The sequence below is a fragment of the Apodemus sylvaticus genome, chromosome 6 (genome assembly GCF_947179515.1).
Source record: "Apodemus sylvaticus chromosome 6, mApoSyl1.1, whole genome shotgun sequence".
NCBI lineage: Eukaryota > Metazoa > Chordata > Mammalia > Rodentia > Muridae > Apodemus > Apodemus sylvaticus.
In genome coordinates this window covers 70,916,846-70,939,816 of record NC_067477.1, presented here as the reverse complement: position 1 = coordinate 70,939,816, position 22,971 = coordinate 70,916,846, and the positions used below count along the sequence as shown (strand labels likewise).

At 41.0% G+C, this 22,971-nt stretch overlaps 1 protein-coding gene across 4 annotated transcripts in view; it reads right to left on the bottom strand.

The window, feature by feature from the left end:
* Heatr5a (HEAT repeat containing 5A) overlaps positions 1-22,971 on the bottom strand; it is a 101,798-nt gene that overhangs the window by 26,948 nt on the left and 51,879 nt on the right. For 2 of the 4 annotated variants that reach the window (XM_052185872.1, XM_052185873.1), the window contains exons 17-25: positions 20,755-20,860; positions 19,843-20,030; positions 18,143-18,299; positions 15,595-15,784; positions 14,512-14,681; positions 11,896-11,922; positions 9,830-9,965; positions 5,223-5,402; positions 121-357 (exon numbers count right to left, since the gene is read on the bottom strand). In XM_052185872.1, the coding sequence (XP_052041832.1) occupies positions 121-357; positions 5,223-5,402; positions 9,830-9,965; positions 11,896-11,922; positions 14,512-14,681; positions 15,595-15,784; positions 18,143-18,299; positions 19,843-20,030; positions 20,755-20,860 (1,391 nt within the window). The remainder of the gene's footprint in view (positions 1-120; positions 358-5,222; positions 5,403-9,829; positions 9,966-11,895; positions 11,923-14,511; positions 14,682-15,594; positions 15,785-18,142; positions 18,300-19,842; positions 20,031-20,754; positions 20,861-22,971) is intronic. The other 2 variants (XM_052185874.1, XM_052185875.1) reach the window with 1 other exon arrangement.

Sequence of the window (22,971 nt, the reverse complement as noted above, 5' to 3'; positions counted from 1 at the left end):
GTCCTGAGTGCAGTGTGGGAGCCTGTCCGTTTAGAATGAGGCCTGCCACTGCTGTGCTTCATTCTGCACTGGAGACCGGGGGACGGCGCTCTACTTTTATCACCCGGTCCCGCCACTTACTTCTTGAGTCACGTTTTTTCATTTCTTGGGCTAAAGCAATGTCAAAATGAGCGCTGTTTGCATCTTCACACTGGTTGATTATTCTGCAGACACAGTCAGCAGCAAAGACTCTGGTGGCCCACCGAGGATTACTGAAAGGGTGTGGCTTGTCATCACCTCTGGTCAAAACCGAGGCATCGTCACCTCTATCGCCTTCTTCCTCCTGCATTGTATCCACGCATGTTACAGCTGTAAAATCTTTATCAAGGGAAAACATGTGAAATTATAATTAGCAGGAAGACACCACTATTAAAGAATACAAAACACAAATCCAAATGCAGACTAGAATTACTATTAATCAACCATACACCTTTATGACGACCTAAAATAATTAGGTCTCATAAGCACTGGTAACAATATCAGCTGTCACGCTGATTTCCACACGTGTACCCTCATCATCATGCATATACACACAACAGTAAAATGATGATAAAATTACCACATACTGTGATAATTGTCAATCCCTTGCATGAAAATGGCTGCACTTAATGAAATTCACAATCACAACAATGAGGCTATGAATGGATTTAAGAAGGTTCTGTGTCAAACCTATTGAAATATTCAGAACATATACCCGTGTACACACACGCGCACACACACACACACACACACACACACTTTTAAAAAATATTTTTGTTAGGGCATTCGCTGCTATTATTATAGTGTCAAAGTTACTATTTCTAGCCACCAATTAAGGAACTGACTCATTATTAAGTTTTTGAGACAGGATCAGTCTGAACTCCTAGAGATCTACAGCCTCTGCCTGTCTATAGGGATTAAAGACATAAATCACGCCTAAAATCTGTTAACTTGTTAGCTGCGAACCTTACAAACTAAATGGAACTAATGCTGCAAAACCAACCTTTTTTTTTTTTTTTTTTTTTTAAAGACAGGGTTTCTTTGTGTATCCCTGGCTTTCCTGGAACTTGCTCTGTAGACCAGGCTGGCCTCAAGCTCAGAGATCTGCCTGCCTCCACTTCCCTAGTGCTGGGATCAAAGGTGTGCAAAACTATGCCTAGAGTATGACACTGCCTCTCTCCCTCTCCCGCTCTCTTTTAATAGTCTACAGAAAGACATTTTCCCAATAAGAAAGGATGGAATCAAACTACAGAGTATTAATGGAAAAAAAACAAACACTGGCAGAATAAATCTGAACTGCAGGATCAGAGGTTAAAGCAGAAGGCAGGGTCTATAGCAACTACGAGGAAAGGACTCCCAGTCTCCTCTGTGGCATGTGTCAGGACCACAGGAAGGAAAAGGATACCGCAGTGAACATGGGCGAACCCAGCCGTAGACCTAGAAGCTGGCCTTCAGTCCCACTGTGCGAGCAATTTGCTCCCTAACTATTATTTGCCCCCGTGATTCCCATTGTTTAACCTCCACTATTACATGTATATGGGGGAAAGAGGAACCTTGTCCACTGTTAGCGAAAGTGCAAACTGGTATAGACGCCATGGACATTAGCATGTAGGTTTCTTAGGAGGCTAGACGACAAACCGCTGATGGCCCAGCTATCCACTGGGCCACTCCTAGGCACAGACACCCCAAGAACTCTGTGCCCTGCCACAGGCGACCCTGCTCATCGAGTTCACTGCTGCTCTGTCAGCCCGGCTGCTCATTAGCTGGTGAATGAGTGGGAGAAAATGTGGCACATCCACACAATGGGGTTCTACTTTGCTGGAGAGAAAACAGCCCGACATAGTCGGCAGCATGACAGACGGAACTGCAAAGGTACTGAGGAGTTGAGAGGCTCAGAAAGACAAATAGCTCATTCTGTCTCTCTCATAGGAGAGACAAATTTCTAGATCTGTAAGTTTAATTTGGAGTGTCTGTAGCAGCTAGACTTCAGAAAGGGCCCATGAGAGGATGTGGGGAGAGTGGGACCTATGCCATACGAAAGTAGAGGTGGGAAATATTGGGATGAAGAGTTGAAGTAGGTATAGTAAATAAATATCAGGGTGAATCATCTTTTTGATATGTTAAATGAATTGTGTATGTGTGTGTGTGTGTGAGTGTGTGTATGTGTGTGTGTGAGTGTGTGTGTGTGTGAGTGTGTGTGAGTGTGTGTGTGTGTATGTGTGTGTGAGTGTGTGTGTATGTGTATAAAGGAGTCTGAATGAAGGCACTTTGCTTATGCTTTGCATCCCAGAAGCCATGGGCTACTGAATGAAAATCCAGTGTCGGGTATGGGATCCTGGATCCCTCTCTATGAGCTCTGGTCAAGGAGAAACCAGAGGCAAAAAAAAAAAAAAAAAGAAAATACAACTGAGTCAGGAACCTCAGGGGACATGACTCTAAAATCAAAAAGGAGCATGGTGGTGCACACCTACAATCCTGGCCCTTAGGGCATGGAGACAGAAGGAACAGAAAAAAAAATTAAGAGACAGTAGGAAAAAAATCAGTCTAATTATGTATATTGAAAAATTATTTTGACATAGAGTTACACTTGGCCCAGGTTGGCAGTGAATCTTCTATGTAGCTGAGGATGGTCTTGATCTTCTAATCCCCCTGTTCTACAGGATTATAGGTGGCTTTTCTGGGGATTGAATTTAGGGCTTCTCATGTGTTAGACAAGTGCTCTATCACTGAATTATATCAGATCCCCAGGCAAAAAAAGTATGTGCTCTTTTTCTTTTAAAGTAGACATCCTTAATGATCTTAGGTTGTAGACAGATGGTATAAGGACCAGCTACTAAGAAGTCAAAGTAAACAAAACCTAGAAGAATTTCAAATTTTCCTTTAACACACTTACCCACCAGAGACCTCTGTTACCTGAATTGGAAGGTTTTCAGTACCTTCCAATGTGAAAATATACAGATGTTAAATCTAAACAGATGACTGTAAGTTTTGAATATATGTCTTCCAGAGAAAAATAACATGTTTTTCAATACTATTTGATTCTTTAATTTTTAAACTTTTTTTTTTTTTTTAGGCAGTGTCTCTTATGTATCCAAGGCTGGCCTTGAACATGCTATGTAGCTAAGGATAATACTGAATTTCCAATCTTGTTGCCTCATTGTTTCAAGTGCTAAATCCATCTGTGGAAAAAAGACAGCATTTCAACAAATGGTGCTGGTTCAACTGGAGGTCAGCATGCAGAAGAATACAAATCAGCCCATTGTTATTCCTTGTACAATGCTCAAGTCCAAGTGGACCAAGGACCTCCACATAAGACCAGATACACTGAAACTAATAGAGGAGAGAAAGTGGGGAAAAGCCTTGAACACATGGGCACAGGGGAAAATTTCCTGATAGCCTATGCTCTGAGATCAAGAATCAACAAATGGGACCTCATATAATTGCAAAGCTTCTGTAAGGCAAAGGACACTGTCAATAGTTAATAGGACAAAACGGCAACCAACAGATTGGGAAAATATCTTTATCAATCCTATATCTGATAGAAGGCTAATATCCAATATATACAAAGAACTCAAGAAGTTAGATTCTAGAGAATCAAATAACCCTATTAAAAAATGGGTACATAGCTAAACAAAGAATTCCTAACTGAGGAATACCAAATGGCCAAGAAGCACAGAAAGAAATGTTCAGCATATTTAATCATCAGGGAAATGCAAATCAAAACAACCCTGAAATTCCACCTCACACCAGTCAGAATGGTTAAGGTAAAAAACTCAGGGAGAGCAGATACTGGAGAGGATGTGGAGAAAGAGGAACACTCCTCCATTGTTGGTGGGATTGCAAGATCTACAACCTCTCTGGAAATCAGTCTGGCAGTTCCTCAAAAAATTGAATAGTATTACCTGAGGACCCAGATATACCACTCCTGGCATATACCCAAAAGATGCTCCAACATATAACAAAGACATATGCTCCACTATGTTCATAGCAGCCTTATATATAATAGCCAGAAGCTGGAAAGAACCCAGATGTCCTTCAACAGAGGAATGGATACAGAAAATGTGTACATTTACACAACGGAGTACTACTCAGCTATTAAAAACAATGAAGTCATGAAATTCTTAGGCAAATGGATGGAGTTAGAAAAAAATCATCCTGAGTGAGGTAACTCAATCACAAAAGAACACACATGGTATCCACTCACTTATAAGTGGATATTGCTCAGAATACCCAAGATACAATTCATAGGTCCTACTTTTGGATTCTGTCATGTAATGAAGACCAGCTGAGACATCCAGCCTTGAACTACCCATTCATAATCAGCCATTGTTGAATTAGCTAGACCACAACCTATAAGACATTCTAGTAAATCCTTTTTTAAGATATATGTATATAGAGATTCATTATCTAAGTTCCGTTACTGTAGAAAACCCTGATTAACACAACATCTAACACCATTCGAAATTAACACTATCAATCAACTGTGGAGAGGCAAGATACTCAAAAATGTCAACTATGGGCAGGGGCAGGGGCAGGGGCAGGGGCAGGGGCAGGGGCAGGGGCAGGGGCAGGGGCAGGGGCAGGGGCAGAGGCAGAGGCAGAGGCACAGTCAGATGGATCTCTGAGTTTGAGACCAGCCTGCTTTATAGGGCCAGTTCCCACTATGGTGGTACACATCCTCAATTCAGCACTTGAGAGACAAAAACTCGGCAGCAGTTTGCTGAGAGACCAGCCTACATAGTGAGCCTTTGTCTCAAAACAAACACACAAACAAACAAACAAACAAACAAACAAACAAACGAAAGCCAGAGGCTGGAAAAAAACCCACGTTTGGTTCCCAGCACTCACATGGTAGCTCACTACCCCCTGTAACTGCAATATAGGAGAACCAATGCCCTCTGCTGGACTCGGGAGCACTGTTCTTATATGCCTGAATCTCACCCACTCAAAATACACACAAAATTAAGAATAAGTCTCTTTTCAAAAAGACAAAAAATTGTTACAGAAAAAAATATTTAAGACAAGCAAAAACAATATAATCATTACACTTATGTTGTGCAAATTCATAAGAATTCTAGTAAGATACAGAAGTAGAATCTTCACTTGAAGAAAGCAATGACCACACAATACTTACGATGAACAGGTAAGCGAGTGAGTTGCTGGTGAGCCATTTCCTGCTGTAACTGCCCAGTCCCAGGACTTACCAGCTGAAGCGGCAAGCACGTCTTTACAAAGCTTTAGCCAAAGGGAGAGCTTCTCCACTGCCATCGATGTCAGCATATGATGCAACGTCTCTCTGATATCCCGGCACAAGCTCTCGTCCGTCTCTCTGTCTAGTAAGGCCAACAGCGCCCCTTCCAGGCCCACTTCTCGGAGGTTAGCATCTGAGGAGAAGAAAGGTGCGCTCTAAGTGACAGAAGACGGCTGCCACGTGGGACACACACACACACACACACACACACACACACACGTTCAGAGGTTTTCTTTTTTCTTTTTTTTTAATTCAATATAATTTATTTACATTTCAAATGATTTCCCTTTTCTAGCCCCCCACTCCCCGAAAGTCCCGTAAGCCCCCTTCTCTTCCCCTGTCCTCCCACCCACCCCTTCCCACTTCCCCGTTCTGGTTTTGCTGAATACTGTTTCACTGAGTCTATCCAGAACCAGGGGCCATTCCTCCTTTCTTCTTGTACCTCATTTGATGTGTGGATTATGTTTTGGGTATTCCAGTTTTCTAGGTTAATATCCACTTATTAGTGAGTGCATACCATGATTCACCTTTTGAGTCTGGGTTACCTCACTTAGTATGATGTTCTCTAGCTCCATCCATTTGCCTAAGAATTTCATGAATTCATTGTTTCTAATGGCTGAATAGTACCGTTCAGAGGTTTTCAAACACTGCATATCAGTGCACTTTAAAGATGAGCTGCGATACGTGCTTAATCTACTGACGTTGATACTAATCCATAGCTATCTCTTGGAACATTATTAACTCTCTTAAGAGTTAATGACATCAGGCTATCCAGATGTTTCAGTGGAAAGATCTTGCTGCTAAATTTGATCCCTGGAACCCACATGATGGAAATGAGAGGATCAGAAGACTCTCTGACCTCCATGTGTGTACAAACCCACACACAAGGAATAAATGCAACAAAAATTCAAAAAGTTGTTAATGTCATCTTAAGTTAGGTAAATATTATCCAAGTGATGTTCAATACAGCAATGTGAGTTTGTGTGTGTGTGTGTGTGTATGTCTTCTTATTAGGATTTTTTTCTGTTGGTCTAAAGTTAAATTCAAATTAATAAACACGATAATTCTCCTTACTCTAGTGTAAAGGCTCTGATTTGTTGGTGTTGAAGCTACTGGAGAGTGAATCCAGGGCTATCCTTTGAACCTGAAATCCTCCTGCCTCGGCCTCCCAAGTAGGTCAATTACAGGGTCTGTATCACTAATCCCAGCTAAAGGATTTAAATAGGGTTTAAAATCATATCTAATTAATTAATGTGCGTGTGCACATGCATGCACACACATCCCAAGGCACATGTGTGAAGGTCAAATGACAACTTGTGTGCCTCAGGAATTGAACTCAGGTCATCCACTTAGCATCTACTGACCAGCCTTGCTGGTCCCTTAATTTTTTTTTTTAAACAAATTAAACAGAAATAGTGATTGGTGAGTAGGGTTTTCCCTCTGAGCTAACATATGTCACTCACTATTGGATATTCTGAGTATTACAATATTCCAGTAATAAAGCAAACAAGTGCTGGGATCTGAACCCCAGTCCTCTGAAATAACAAGTGCTCTAAACTGCTGGCCATCTCTCCAGCACCAAGTAGTACACATCTTAAAAGGAGTAAGATGCTGAGATCTTCACTATAATTAACTCACATAGCTAATTTAGTATTTTATTTTTTCTTGACTAATAAGCATTTTTAAAAATGTTCAAAATCTCTGAAGAGAAGTGAAGGTGCCGGAGCAAGGACGGCTCGCAGGCTGAGGAGGCGCTGCTGTCCTTGCGGAGGACTCAGAGTCCTGTTGGGAGCACTCACTGGAGGCTCCCAAGAGCCAGAATTCCTGTCTTGGGATCTGATAATCTTTCAAATATGCATGCACACAAAATAAAATATAGTAATTGTAACCCTTTTTAAGAGAGAATTGAGATAATAGTAAAATGTTATTACTGGAGTGTCAATTTAAAAAAAAAATGATACTGCCTCTTGGCCTTTTAGATCAGATTAAGTGCAAAAATTAAAAAAAAAAAAAGTATGCCCAGCACTGTCAGAAATACATGAAGAATATTTTCATGAATGACTATTAATCTCCTCTAGAAAGTAATTTGACAGTATCTATTAAAATCATAAGTATACAATATTTTTATTCATTTAATAGGTTACATTCTGTATGAGTTTATTGTACTATATTGAGTGCAAAGGACAAGAGACCAAAAAAGAGACCAGAATTCCTAGAACTGGAGTTACAGATGGCTGTGAACCATCTTGTGGGTGCTGAATCTGACCCTCCCCGAGAACAGTTAGTACTCTTAACCTCTGAGCCACCTGTCAGACCCCACAATTTTTAAAGAGAGAACTGGTAGGATGTGTTAAATAGTAATCTTTATGTGACAACTGCAAATGTGCACATACCATGCTGTGCCCACAGGCACTGACTGCCCGGTTCTGGTCTTCTGCATCTTGCTTACTGCCCTCCTAACGAGTCCCGTGTGTGTGTGTGTGTGTGTGTGTGTGGTGTGTGTGTGTGTGTGTGTGTGTGTGTGTGTGTACGGGCACATGTATATGACTGAACATTTCCTTTTATAATTAGCTCTATAGACCAACTGGCCTCGAACACACAGAGATCTACCTGACTTTGCCTTCCTAATGCTGGGATTACAGGTGTTTACACCACTGTCTGGCATGACTCAACAATTCTAAGAACAGGTTTATACCACTAAAACCTAAAGCAATAGATAGAAATAAATTTGGTTGTGCATTAAAAACTAAAATGTTCCTTTTGGGGGAAAGATATGACATTTTAAGATTATTGTATCAACAGAGTCATGTTGAGTAACCTAAACTAGCAGTTTTTTCAAAATGTAGTATTTTTATTAATTTAATTTTATTTTTTTTAGAATTTCACAATGCTGTCCTAGTTAGGGTTACTACTGCTGTGATGAAGCAACCTGCGGAGGAGGTCTGTTTGGTTTACACTTCCACATCATAGTTCATCATCAAAGGAAATCCGCACAGGAACTCCAGGCAGGAGCTGATGCAGAGGCATGGAGGTGCAGCTCACTGGCTTGCTCACCATGGCTTGTTCAGCCTGATTTCTCATAGTACCCAGGACCACCATGCCAGGGGCAGCCCCACCAACAATGGGCAATGCCCTTTCCCATCCACCACTAAGAAAATGTTCTATAGGTTTGTCTACAGCCTGAGCTTACGGAGACACCTTCTCAGTTGAGGTCCCCTCCTCTCTGATGACTTTAGCTTGTGTCAAGCTGACATAAAAATGGCCGACACACATGCATACAATCTTGATCTTGTTCATCATCCCACTCTTCCCCCTAATTCTTTCCAGATCCACCTTCACCCAGCAGAGAAGTTTTAGTGTACTTATAAAATAACTTCAACAGGAAAGATTTCTACAGTAAAACATATTATGGATCTGAAAGTGTTAATCTGGGAAGTTTTGCCAACATTATGACATGCTGATAGATAGTATCTTAGAAATTATATACACAGTCATATATGATACCATTATTATTTATAATTAAAATTATATGAGGTTTGAGTTATTTTCATCAGTTTTAAAATGAAGGGATGAGGGTCAGAAATGTGGCTCAGTGATAGAGCACCGGGATAGCATACTCGAGGCTCTGGGTCTCTTCTTAACACTGTAAAAAGTAAAATAAAATAAAAATGGGTATGTACTTAAGTTTGACTGGGGCTGTGGAGATAGCTCTGTACTTAAGAGCATTTGCTGCTCTTCAGAGGACCTGCTTGTTCCCAACCACCTGTAATCCTGCCTCCAAGGACCCTGATGCTGTCTTTTGAACTCCCCAGACACCTATACGCACACGTAAATACCAAACACAGACACACATCTGTAAGCATAATCGAAAACAACCTACATATTTTACTAAGTAAGGTTGAACTCTGCTCTGCAGTGGAGAAAGGACAGAAAACTCCTTTAACATGTAGCAGAATTTATGCCCATTTTATTAAAATGTTATTTTGATGGAAGGCAAGCATGTATGAAAAATTATTTTAGGATTAAATAATTTTTAGGCTTCCTTTTAAAATCTGTGAGCATTTGTCTGCTTAGTGGTGTCTGCATACTGTCCATGTACAGTAGCAGGAGGACAGTGTGTGGGAGTCATGCTCTCCGTCCTTCCACTGGATCTCGTCTGAGGATCAAACCCGGGACATCAGGCTTCACGGCACGCGCCTTTCTTTGTTCAGACATCCTGCTGTCATGAACAAGCCTTGATGTTAAGGCCGGATCCTTGAACTTCCTGTCAGTAAAGGGGCTGCAAAGAGAGCCTATGGGAACACATCTTTGTTCCCAGGCTGAGTCCCGGACTTGCAGCTCAGATCTGGGGTGAGAACTAATAGGTATTTCTGACAAGGTCTCTCCTGAGGTGCACATTGCTGGCTGGCCTCACCTTGAGAACTGCTGCTATCACCAGGCAGAGGGTAACTGCTAGGGTTACTTTTGCAGAAGATGTCAAATACCCTAGGCGTTAACTGTGACACACCATTTAAAAACTCTGTTTCCATGGAAATCTAGAAGGCTGAAGAGAAGAATCACCTGCAGCAGGGTCCCTGCCATCCCTGGCCAGCATGGCAGCATGCTCTGAGACTTCAGCTGCTTCTCTCTGTACCAGCTGCCGCAAACAGGCCAGAACTGCTCTTCTCAGCAACAGGTAGGGGCTACAAAGGTTCACCTGAAAGATGAGGTTTGGGGGTGAATCTACGACTCTTGGTGGCACCCAGTCTAGGTTCGCTGGACTGTCTCCTGATTTAGAATGCACTTACAATTGCAACTAGGAACAGCTTAAGGAATAATACACATACTAAGTTATGTGCTGTTTTATACATATTCGAGCAAAAGCTTTGACAAAGCTAGAAGACAAAGAATTTGGGTAAAAGCGTTGAGATAAAAGACTCACATTCGTACTCACACAATTGTGCTTAAGATTCTCTATGAAGTGAGTACAACTGCAGCAATGTAGGCAAAACAGTGCCCGGGTTCAGCGGAGCTCTAGGGTCAGAGTCTGTGTGAGTCCCCCTTCTGTCACTCACTGGCTGTGTGACCCTGGGCAAGTTATTTAACCTCTCTGGGTCTTAGCTTCCATGGAATTTGTGTGAAGTTAACTGGAACTGGAGTTACAGACAGTTGTGAGCAGCCGTGTGAATGCTGGGAATTGAACCTAGGTCCTCTGGACGAGCAGCCAGTGACACGGAGCCATCTTTCCAGCTCCTCAAAAAAAATTCTTTAGCAACACTAAAGAGCAACAACTTGTAATACATACCTTCATATATGTAACATATGTGTAAACATATGTAATACATGCAAATCACAATGGATTTGGTAGCAGCTTTATCGACAGCAAATGATAAGCTTGGCAATGTACTTCAAATAATCAATTACAAGTCAGAAGTTTCTGGATACAAATTTCTCAATTTCTGAGTGAGAATTTTGCCATGTAGTCCAGGCTGTCCTTAAACTCCCAATCTTCCTGTCTCAGCCTTCTGAGTACATGATCACATGTACTACTGTGCTCTCATCTTAGATACACATTCTTACCTAATGATCTCTTAACTAACAGAAAATTTATTTTTCCTTTAATTAGGCTAGTAAAGGCCAATTTGGTATGGCCTATAATAATTTATATGCTTCTTAGGGGGAGTGGAAGGATTGAACCCAAAGCCTCATATGTGTTCTCTACAGAGCTTTACCCCAGCGCACTGTGCAACTGTCACAGTCATTTTCTAGTTAAACCTGAGAAACATGGCATAGCTATGATAGAGTTCTGATGATCTGGTGTACAAGAAAAAAAAACAACTGAAATGGGTGGTGGCAGGTACTGTCCACTGCATAAGAAACACATGCAAAAAAAAAAAAAAAAAGGCAGGTTCTCAATTTATAAGACAAAAAGAGATTAAGTAGAGGTCATTAGTGGAATTAGCTTTGTAAGTACTATTAGATACTAGTATACAGGAGCACATGAAAGTTAAAATGTAAAGAGTCAGTTTAGTAGTGTCCAAGATTACTGTTGTAGTTAATGTCAATTAAAAACAGCATTTTACATGAAAGACTTAAAGAAAAATACATGAATCTATTAGTTGTTTTGATTGAAATTTTACAAGCATGTAGTACAAGGAAGATGCAGCATTCATTCAGGGTAGTTACACAATCCTTTAAAAAATAGCATGCTTAGAAGTACTTGTCACATGTTTGGTAAAAGGTTGGGGACTGTCACACAAGGCAGACGGGAGGCTCTGCATCTCCATGTCATTCTCCAGCATGTCAATGGGGAAAAGGAACTGAGGCTGGGTTAACGCAAACAAGGCAGGCAGAAACACAGACATCAAATCAAACTGTAATTATGATTTCTTTCTCAAATGAATACATCAAAGCAAAGCAATGCAAAAGTCAGTGCAGGAGTGGGCACAGCAGCTCAAGGGGCTTAGGCAGGGAGGGTCGACAGCAGTATTAAATAAACATCGTGAAGCATGCTGTGCATACTGGGCTGTGAGTTAATGGTTAGCTTAAACACAGAGATACAGAGGAAAACATCTGCAACCAAAAATAATACACAAAACAGCACTGCAAACCTCAACAAAGTTAGGAGTCAATGGTCAGAGACCTACCAACACAGAATTATCCAACAAGATCTCCTGCACAAAAACAAATGACAGACCAGTCATGACAAAAATCAAAAAATATTAGGATGACTATGACAACAGTCAGCTAAGTGTTCTGACATAAAGGCTGAGAGTTATCCTTCAAATTGCCTTAGCTTCAATCTTACAAGGTGGTTGGTTACAAACATTCTACTTTCTAACTTGATAAAGACCTTGAAATAGACAAGTTACAAATTTCAGGATATAACGACAAGAACCAGGCAAAGCCTGAGTGTCCACTCAACTAAGGAGGCTTTCTGCTCTTAATATGCCTCAGATTCAAAGCAGGCCCAGGAGACATACCTGTGGGAGGAGTGAGCTGTGTTGTAGTTACATGAATGTTTACAGTTCACCCCAGCAGTTATTATAGATCTTTTTATTTTAAACCGAGTGTACTCAGACTCCACGGGGTCACTAAGAGCAAGTTGAGACAGGTCAGAAAGCGTGAAGCCTGAGGGGCTGGTGTAGGACTCTGCCCAATGATGACATACAATTTTCTTACTTTGGAAAATACTGTAAAATATAGTAAGATCAATCTAATAAATTTAGAATAAAATGCTAACCAAACTATTAAAATACTGTAGTATAATATAATAAAAATTATTTTAAAATATGATTTTTATTTTAAATGTAAGACTGTTTTTCATATGTAGTCTGTTTTCCATATGCATGAAAAAAGAAAAAGGTAATAAACCTGATGAGATCTTATTCATCATGGATTATTAGGTGTTAATCTTATTCTTTGTTTCTTAGTAAACAGCATTAAGTGAATCCAGGAATCAGGTAAGGAGACCTTTATTCCTCATTTAAATAGAGCAGTGCTTCCATGTTCTTAAAGTAGTCTTAAAGTCAGATCAACTTGCAATACAATGGAATGTTTTTTTCCAGTAATAGAGTTTTGTAAATATTTTTCAAATGTAAAAACTAATATTCATGGGAGAAACTGTCCTTGAGTGGTGAAGATAAAAATCTTTTCCCTGCCACTTCCCCACATGTGACTGAGTCCTATCAGTTAGCTACATCATCTTTTATATTATATATTACTTACAATGTGCCAATGCTTTTCAGTGAGTGTACACGTGTTATTATATCTGGTATTTGTGTGATGCTCGTGTTTAACAGACGAAGTAGCTGAAGCTGGGGAAGGTTATGGGAAACTGCACAGCCAGGAAGTGACCAATGAACAGCTGTGATCATGTCATAGAACTCACAAGGGCAATAACAAAATAATAAAGACGGCAACTGGTCAAGGAATCGAGGAGAGAGATTACACCAAGCCATGACGACATTTGGTAAACCGCTTGATGCTGTGGTCCTCCGACTATCTTTAGAAGACTTGCTTTAATGATGTAAACATCATTCTACAAAACATGGGATAATGTGAGAGCTCAGGTGTTTCTTTTAAGCTCTGAAATATGAAATAGCTTGTCTCAGGCTTCAAACTGAAAGGACTGCCTTTATGTGTGTCCAACAGGGTGACACTGTTACACATCACTTGCAACATTTATGCTGGAGAGCCACACAACCAAGTTAAAACGAAACAACAAAAAACAACACTCCTTCAACAAAAAGGACTTGCAAATAACACTTAGGGAAGTCTGTAACTTTGTGTTGGATCATATTTATCACTCTCCTGGAGCTCAACTTTTAAGGCAAGTCTAGATAGACCCAGTCATGCCCTAGGAAAATCATAAAAGCAAAAAAGGTTTATGAACCACTTGGTCAGAACTTATGGTTGACTGGCTTTAGCGTGTGTGTGTGTGTGTGTGTGTGTGTGTGTGTGTGTGCGTATGCGTGTTGGGCATGCACTCCAAGAGCATATGGAGGTCACAGATGTGTGTGTTTGTGTGTGTGTGTGTGTGTGGTGGGCACGCACTCCAAGAGCATATGGAGTTCACAGATGTGTGTGTGTGTGTGTGTGTGTGTGTGCGTGTGTGTGTGTGTTGGGCATGCACTCCAAGAGCACATGGAGTTCACAGATGGCTTCCAGAGTCCTACTATATTACTCTCGGCCTTATTTCCTTGGGAAACCATCTGCCACTGAGCCTAGAGTTTGCTATCTCAACGTCCCTGGTTGGCCTGGGAATGGAGCATCTACCCATCTTAACTCCCTAGTTACAGCTCTGCCTCTCCACAGGCACTGCGGGGTGCACGCAGCCCCCATGCTCACAATGTGAGCACTCTTACCCAGTAAGCCATCTCCCCAACTCTCACTTATCCACCTGTGTCAGAACTTTTGACTGAATTAGAACAGAAGGAAACCAGGAGCACACAAAACATCTGCAGGTTCCCAGCACTTGTAACTTGTACAGTGAGTAAAACAGCACGAGTACTCAGTAAGGGTCTTGATGAATGAGGAAATACAGAGGATTTATGTTCAACACTGGAGCAAAATGCTCCATGTTTGAGAGGCTTAGAGGTAGATACCAGAGGTGGGTACATGAAAGTGGTCCTCTCCTTTCTAAAGCAGACTGAAAGAAAACAGTCATATATCCAGCATAATTTACATAGTCTAAAATACAGCTAAACTGGAGTAGATTCAAGTTTCAGACACTGGGAACGCACTTATCCTTTGATACTCACACAGAGGCAGCTGACCAGACTGGACAAGTTGACATGCTGTGGAGCAAACATGTGAAGCTGCTGCAGGCAGGAGATGGCCTGAGCCTGGACCAGGCAGCCCGGGTGATCCTGCATCACTGCACAGCCCAGCAGACAGGAGGTCCTTAAGGCGGACACGGAAGTATTGTTACCTGAAATAAAAAGGCAAAACCTTTTAATAATTAGCCTATAAAGTCTAATTACTCTTTAAACATATATAAAGATTTAAAGTCATTAAAATTTCTTTATAGCTTTGTCAAGTCAAATTTCTACCACAAAAGTAGACACATGGGCTGGGGCACCAGTCAGTGGCATAGTATATGCTTAGCATGTGGGAGGCTTTTGTACATACATGTACGTACACGTACATACACACACACACACACACACACACACACACACACACACAGGAAGAATAAAGTGACACACTGATAGCCTATCTTGTTCTTAATCTCTGACTTTGTGTGTTTGTATTTGGGTGTGCGAAGGTCAAAGGACAACCTGGCAGGAGTTGGTTCCTTTGCTCCACCGTGTGGAGCCTGAACCTCAGGTTCTTAGGCTTGGCAAGAAGTGCCTTTACTTGCTGAGCCATCTCATCAGCCCATTAACCTGTTCTTAATTGGAATGTTTGTTAGAAGAATCCAAGACTATTTATATGCTTTACCAAACACAATGAAATATAAAATTTGGTAAAAAAGTATAATTAGAAATTTCCAATCAACTTAGCTCTGCTATATTATTTGAGAGTTATTTTCATGTATTATAATCAATACTGTGTAATGTAAAGAGGTTTGAATATTTGAAACTTTGGATTTATTTATTTCTGGCAGAGTGGTTCTTAATGCTACATACCTATAGAGTACTTTATGTCTGTCAGTGTAATTATGTAGGCAAGTATTTTTTTTTTTTTAGGATATATCCTATCTCTCTAAATATGGCACTTCTACCTTTCAAGGTAAGATACGCAGGTTGACTGAATAGAAACCTTCATCTTACAAAACACATGCCTTAAGTAATTTCTATGTGTATATTCTTGGAACCCATCACAAAGCGGTCTCGGCATACCTTGTAGCTCTGGGCCCAACGTGGTGATGAGGGCGTTCAAGCAGCGACCAAGACTCTGGTGAACTTGGGCATGAGTTGGAGGCACATTTAGCAACAACATGACGATGAGTGACAGGGTGGAGCCCACATGCACGTGGTAGAGTGCACCAGCAGAGTCGATGGTCAGTGACAGAGAGTGGAGAGCCCAGGTCTGCAAAACAGACGGCAAGAAATGTCACAGCCACATCACAAAACAAAAGTCACCAATCTGATAAATTAGGGAATGGCTGTGCCACCACCAATCTGAAAAGAGAGGAAGTGAGCTCTGCAAGGTTAAAAAAGTCTGATACCATCTGTGTGAGCGTTCTGTGTGCATGTACATACGTGTGCCACTTGCACACCTGGTGACCACAGAGGCCAGACAAGGGTGCTGGGCCCCTTAAAATTAGACTGACAGATGGTTGTGAGTGGTTGGAACTGAACCCAGGTCTTCTGAATGAGCAACTGCTCTTAGCCACTGAGCAAGTCAAGAAAATCTTCACCTTTAATATGAAATATAAAACCAATCAAATTGGTTTTATCAAATCAAAATTGGTTTTATCAATCAAAATTCAGACAACCATCAAATTTAAAATGATAAATATATAGAGATCGCTTAGCTGTAAGAATTCCAGGACAATACCTTAGCTAACAGCTTGGATAAATCTAGTTTGTTATAAATGCTTTATTGTTCATATAAGTAATAAGAATGAAGAAAGCTAGACATCAGAGAGTATACTCTGTCTAATTCCACTTATGTAAAATATAAAAAAGAAGAAAAAAGAGGGGGAGTAGGAGAGGAAGAGGCGGAAGAAGAAGAACTAGAAAAAAAGAGGAGAAGGCCATGGACATGAGTGGGACAGTTGGGAAAAGGAAGGAATTCAGTGAGGGGACATGAGATGGTAAAGGCAATGAAATGCTCAACACACATTACATACAACCACGATATGTCATTAATATACAGCAATAAAAACTAAAAAGCAATATTATTAGGTACGAGGAGGAAGAACAAAAGGAAAAACCTTGAGAGAACACTGGAAGCAGAGCAGACAGGCATCTGAGGAGAGGTGTGTCCTGGGAACAGTAACAGAGATGGGTCTTGTGTGTCTGGGAAGCTGGTTAAGAGGGGCGTGCTGGTGCAGGAGGATCACGATGCTAGCCTGGACTACTCAGTGAGATCTGACTTCAAAATAAGACAAAGGAAAAATGAAACAACAAGCCAGGGTGGTGGTATCGTGAGCCTATAGTCTCAGGTACTCAGGGGCTCAGGCAGTCTAAGGGCAGCCTAGATAACAGCAAGTTCAAGGCCAGGCTGGAGAACTTAGTGAGTCCCAGTATATGAATCACAACAGGCTGGGATCTGGGTCACACAACACGTTCTGGGTTCAATCCCCAGTCCTGAAAAAAAAAATTAAACCAATCGAAACCAGTTAACCAATCAAAACCAGTTAACCAATCAAAACCAGTTAACCAATCGAAACCAGTTAACCAAGCAAAACCAGTTAACCAATTGAAACCAGTTAACCAAAGCAAGGCAAGCTTGAGCATCTCACCAAGCTCTTCAGCAGAGAGGCTACAAATAAAACATCTTAGACAAGTCTGTTTTCACATCTAGGAAAGATTGGAAGAAAATAATTAAATAGTTATGGTTATTTAAGAGACTACTATAAAAATTTGGGGACATATACAAGTGGAAGGAGAAAAGGAAAATAAGCAAAACAGAATACCCGAGAGGTTGAGGCAGTGTGACATGCTCGAGGCCAGCCTGAGCTAGGTCGTGAGGCTACTGTAAACAAAGAGAAACAAAAGCCCCAAGGGCTCATGGATGAAGCATGCCCCCAAAGCAACCACCATAGCCAGGTGTCATGGCGCATGTCTTTAAAGCCAGTGCTGGGGAGGTTGATGAAGACCAATCTCTGAATTCGAGGCCTGCCTGATCTGCAGAGCAAGTTCTAGGACCACCAGGGCTATACTGAGAAGCCCCGTCTAAATAAAACAAAACACCCCACCATTAAGAGACTAGAGCTCAGTCCAGATTTGATTAAGATGCCAGAAGAATGGTGAAATTGATAGAAAGAGGTGACACACAACATACGGTATACTGGTTAACCTGGGCTTTCGCTCTCTAATCTGTTCATTTGTGTGCTTTTTACTTATTCAATTTATTAGCTTCTCAGCCATGAAGAAGTGCTTTGCTTCTGAAAGCCACAGATCCCCTCTAGGGGACTTCATACTATAAATTACCATGAGGACTAACTGTGCCAGTGCATTTGGAAGAACGAGGCACAGTGGCCTAACAAACTCAGATGCTGTTAGTCGAATGAAAGAGTTATCCATTTTTCAGAAAGGATACTGATGGTTGTTGACTTTGGGTACTCATAAGTATGAGTGAAAGAAATATTTGAATTCTTAAAGTCTATCAAGTTAACAGCTTTGATGTTTAGTATAGAATATTAGTTGTCGGTAAAACAAGAATCTGAGTCATGGACAAGTTATGGATTTCGAGGAGGGTGTCACGTGAGGTACTCACCTGCACGTCAGGAGAAGTGCTGTCCTGACACAGGGTATGAAGGACTCCAATGCAAGAACTCAAGTGCTGAGGCCCTATGCCCCCTAAGTACCTATGCAGGGATCCCAGAGCCAGCGAGTGGCCTGTTCTGGTAACCACATCTCTCGCTGACTTCAATCTGCACATACAGAAATAAAAATAAAGACGAGCACGGAAAAGACAAACTAAACACAACTCATGCATGTAGAGCTCAGTAGGTAGAGGCCCAACATCGCCCAGGATTTGATCTGGATTCCATGATCTATTTCCATGCATTGTCCTCTGAGCTCCACATGCATGCTGTGGAAGAGGCACACCCACATACATACATGCACACCACCACACATACATGAACAGCCAATAACATTCATACATAGCCTTGCATAAACATTTACACACACAAGTACCCACAAACATACATGTGCACCACTCACACATGCACAAACATACATAATAAACAAATGAAACTAAAATATTTCAATGAATGTAACTTCTTACATAGACAAACTTTTCATAAGAATATTTATAAAATTAAAAGAAAGGTATCTTTCTTTTTCTTCTTTCTTCTTGAATTTGAAGACAAGGTCTCACTGTGTAGACCAGGCTGGCTTAGAACTTAGGGAGATACACCTGCATCTGCCTTTTGAATGCTGGACTGAAGGTGTGCACCACACACGCCAGCATTTTTCATCATGACCACTTCAGAGATGCACACTGTACATAACATATATACATATACTCACTACATACAATATATATGCACATATACATTACATATGACATAAACACAGATACATACCTTTTAAAAGGTTGGTATTAGTACTATTTTATTATTAGGTCACATTTTAAAAAATATACATAGGGACATTTTAATTCCAACACGTCAGTTTAAGAACCGTTATACTAAAGCTATGAGGGAAGTTATTATTTACTGGGAATTTTAGTGTATTTAAGCCCTTCAGCTCTTCCTTCCCCACAACCCTGTGGCTGTGTAATCACTGCTGAACTTTCAGATGACTTCAAGAGGCAGAAATTCCACAGAATGACTACTTAATGCAGCAGAGGGGAGATCCGAACCAGGGCCAAAACGCTCACATCACCCGCACACTACTAACCAGTCTGTTTACATTAAACTCATAACCATCAATCTTTATGTAGCCTTCGCTGGTCTGAAAGGAAACTGGTGGCAATTCCGCTTGTTTCTTGAGTTTTATGAGTATGCACTACTATCACACCAGTCATAATCATAGACTCTTACTTGTAATTGTTTCAGTATTATTTTTAAACATTCTTAAATAAGTAAGACTATATACCGAACACCTCTTCAGAACAGTTGAAGACAACTGGCTGGAAGGATTGGGTGGCCTTTCCAGAGTCGTAGAGCAGCCTTCTTTAGTGGTCTGCAGTCGATGGCGCTTCCTACAGACTGCTTCCACTACTGATCATCTGTACTCTACAGGACAGAACTGTCCCACTGTCCTAGAGTTTCTTTTATCAATGGCCAATTACCTTATCCATATCAGTGATCATTTTTCAGACCAAGAGTGTTTCCTTCATCTGAAAACAACCAGTCAAATTTTCTTTTTTAAGTTAATTACAGAACAACATTCTTACTAGTTCCATTCAACAGCAAACTCTATCCCATTTTGATATCATCCTGCGAACATAAAGGATTCACTTACTTGTCAAAGCTAACTTGAGCTAATCCAGCAGTAAAGGCTCCATCATCAACCACTTGGGCTAATCTAGCCCATGCTTCCGAAGCCGCACATCTCAAAAGTGAGTTGGGACTTTCCAGTGCTCCCAACACTAGTGTAAGGACAAGTCTTCTTACTTCTGGGCCTAAACTTTGTTTAGAGCCAGCCACATACTAAAACAGATAAAAAACAATTAAAATGTACAATTATAGCAAATTTCCTGATATAGCTTGGAATGCATGTTCTTGACAATCAACTATGTTCATCACTTAAAAAACAACAAAAAAGAACACAGAAATCCCTAATTGCTATGTCCATAAAAATCAATGAGTAACGAACATCACTACAGCAGTTGGATTAGTCAGGTAAGACGTGGAACTAAATAAACTAAGGTCAGTTGCTAACAAGTTTTATATGGAAAAAAATGTCAAGGGAAATGCTCAATCCTGAGACATTTTATCAGAGATTAAGAAGAATGAATAATAAAATTTTCCAGAAGCATCAGCATACAACCTACTTAGTTATTATAAAGTATTCCAAAACAGCAGGTATTTATGTGAATTTATGTAAAATTACTGTGATGGTTTGTATATGCTTGGCTCAGGGAGTGTCACTATTAGGAGGTGTGGCCTTGTTGGAGTAGGTGTGTCACTGTGGGTGTGGGCTTTAAGACACTGGACCCAACTGCCTGGAAACCAGTCTTCTACCTGCCTTTGGAACAAGAGATGAGGACCCTCCGCTCCTCCAACCCTATGCCTGCCTGGATGCTGCCTTGGTGATAATGGACTGAACCTCTGAACCTGTAAGCCAGCCCCAACTAATGTTGTCCTTAGAAGAGTTGCCTTGGTCATGGCGTCTGTTCGCAGCAGGAAGACCGACCCTAACTGAGACAGTTACCTTCAGCAAGTTAGAAATGGCAGAAACAACGTGCAACTGAACTGTTTGCTGACGGGCTCCTTTGGTGTGCTTTATGCTGTTCAGAAGTTGCTCCAGGATCGGAACACTGAAATCAGAAGTAACAAGAGTTAACCACAGCAAAGATGGTAGGGAGCAGCTCAACTCCTGTCACTGTGTTTTCTGGTAACTACTAAAGGGAGAGAAACTGTTACTCAACACCTGGAAACATTTTAAGAAAAGATATATCATAACCAATAGGAAAGTATTTTTATTAATCAGCAGGGAGGAAAGCATTATTTGGTGAAAAAAAATTACAAATGTCTTAGAGATTTTTTTCCTTGGGAAAATTCAGCTAATTCAGTACCTGTAATTTGTATAAGAATTTCTTGGGGGCTGGAGAGATGGCTCAGTGGTTAAGAGTACTGACTGCTCTTCCAGAGGTCCTGAGTTCAAATCCCAGCAACCACATGGTGCCTAACAACTATCAGTAAGGGATCCAATGTCCTCTTCTGGTGTGTCTGAAGACAGCTACAGCACGTACTCATACAAATAAAATAAATAAATCTTTAAAAAAAAAAAAGGGCTGGAGAGATGGCTCAGCTGTTAAGAGCACTGACTGCTCTTCTGAAGGTTCTGAGTTCAAATCCTGGCAACCACATGGTGGCTCACAACCATCTATAATAAGATCTGATGCCCTCTTCTGGTGTCTACAGTGTACTTATATATAATAAATAAATAAATCTTTAAAAAAAAAAAAAAGAATTTCTTTTGCCCACTTTCTCTAACTTTCCAGTCTACTTTTCCTGAAACAAGGGGAAAATGCTCTTTAAAAATGGGTAGTCCTGGCCGGGCGGTGGTGGCGCACTCCTGTAATCCCAGCACTCTGGGAGGCAGAGGCAGGCAGATTTCTGAGTTCGAGGCCAGCCTGGTCTATCCAGTGAGTTCCAGGACAGCCAGGGCTATACAGAGAAACTCTGTCTTGAAAAAAACAAATCCAAAAAAAAAAAAAAAAAAAAAAAAAGGGTAGTCCTTATCATTTTAAGAACTCATACTTTCTGCTCCTTGGATTGCCTGTGGTAGCTGTGGTTGTGGCAAGTTATCCCAGGAGCTGGTGCTATACTATGGCCAGGTTCCCAAGATTGTGTACTAAGGGCTTGTGATCCCGAGCTGAGAGTCCAGGTAGTGTGGGACCTACTGGGAGGCTTCTGGGTCACTAGGTGAGTCTTCCAAGAGGACTGAGGACCCAAGTCTCCATGTCCTTTGCTTCCTGACCGGGAGGTAGGTACTTCTGCACTGGTAGGCAGTCCCAACATGACACACATCCATTGGTTCAACCACTGGTTGAAACCTCTAAATTTATAAGCAAAAGTAATTTTTCTTTATTATAAATTGACTACCATAGGTATTTATTAGACTGACAGAAAGCTGTCAAAACTGAATGCTATTATTCGAGAAGATCCAAATTCATTTATTCATTGTACAAAGAATTTGGAATGCATGACCTTTAATATTATCGAATTTGGCCTCTGATCAAGTGGCTTACACAAACCAGGCAGAGATCTAAGCCTGCCATCTAACAGTTAGGAGGATGAGACAGGAGGACCCTGAGCTTGAGGCCAGTGAGATCAAGGCATTCTTTATGCCACTTAAAAACAGAGGTTTTGCAGGGCAGTGGTGGCGCATGCCTTTAATCTTGGGAGGCAGAGGCAGGCAGATTTCTGAGTTTGAGGCCAGCCTGCTCTATAGAGTAAGTTCTAGGACAGCCAGAGCTATACAGAGAAATCCTGTCTTGAAAAACCTAAAAAAAAACAAAACCAAACAAAACAAAACAAAAAAAAAAACAAAACCAAACAAAAACAAAATACAAAACCCAAAACAAAAAGAACCCCAAACAAACAAAACAAACAGAGGTTTGTGGGGCTGTAGAGAGGGCTCAGCAGTTAAGAGCACTGACTGTACTTCCTGAGGTCCTGAGTTCAATTCCCAGCAACTACATGGAGGCTCACAACCATATGTAATGGGATCTGATGCCCTCTTCTGGTGTGTCCCAAGGCAGTTACAGAGTAGTCATAAATAAATAAATCTAAAACCAACAACAACAAAAAAGAACCAACAACAACAAAAAAATGCCTTCAGTTTGATCCTTGGTAGATTTGATCCCTGAACCACATGGTAGAAGGGGAGAAACTGATTCTCTGGCCCCAAAACCTCACCGAT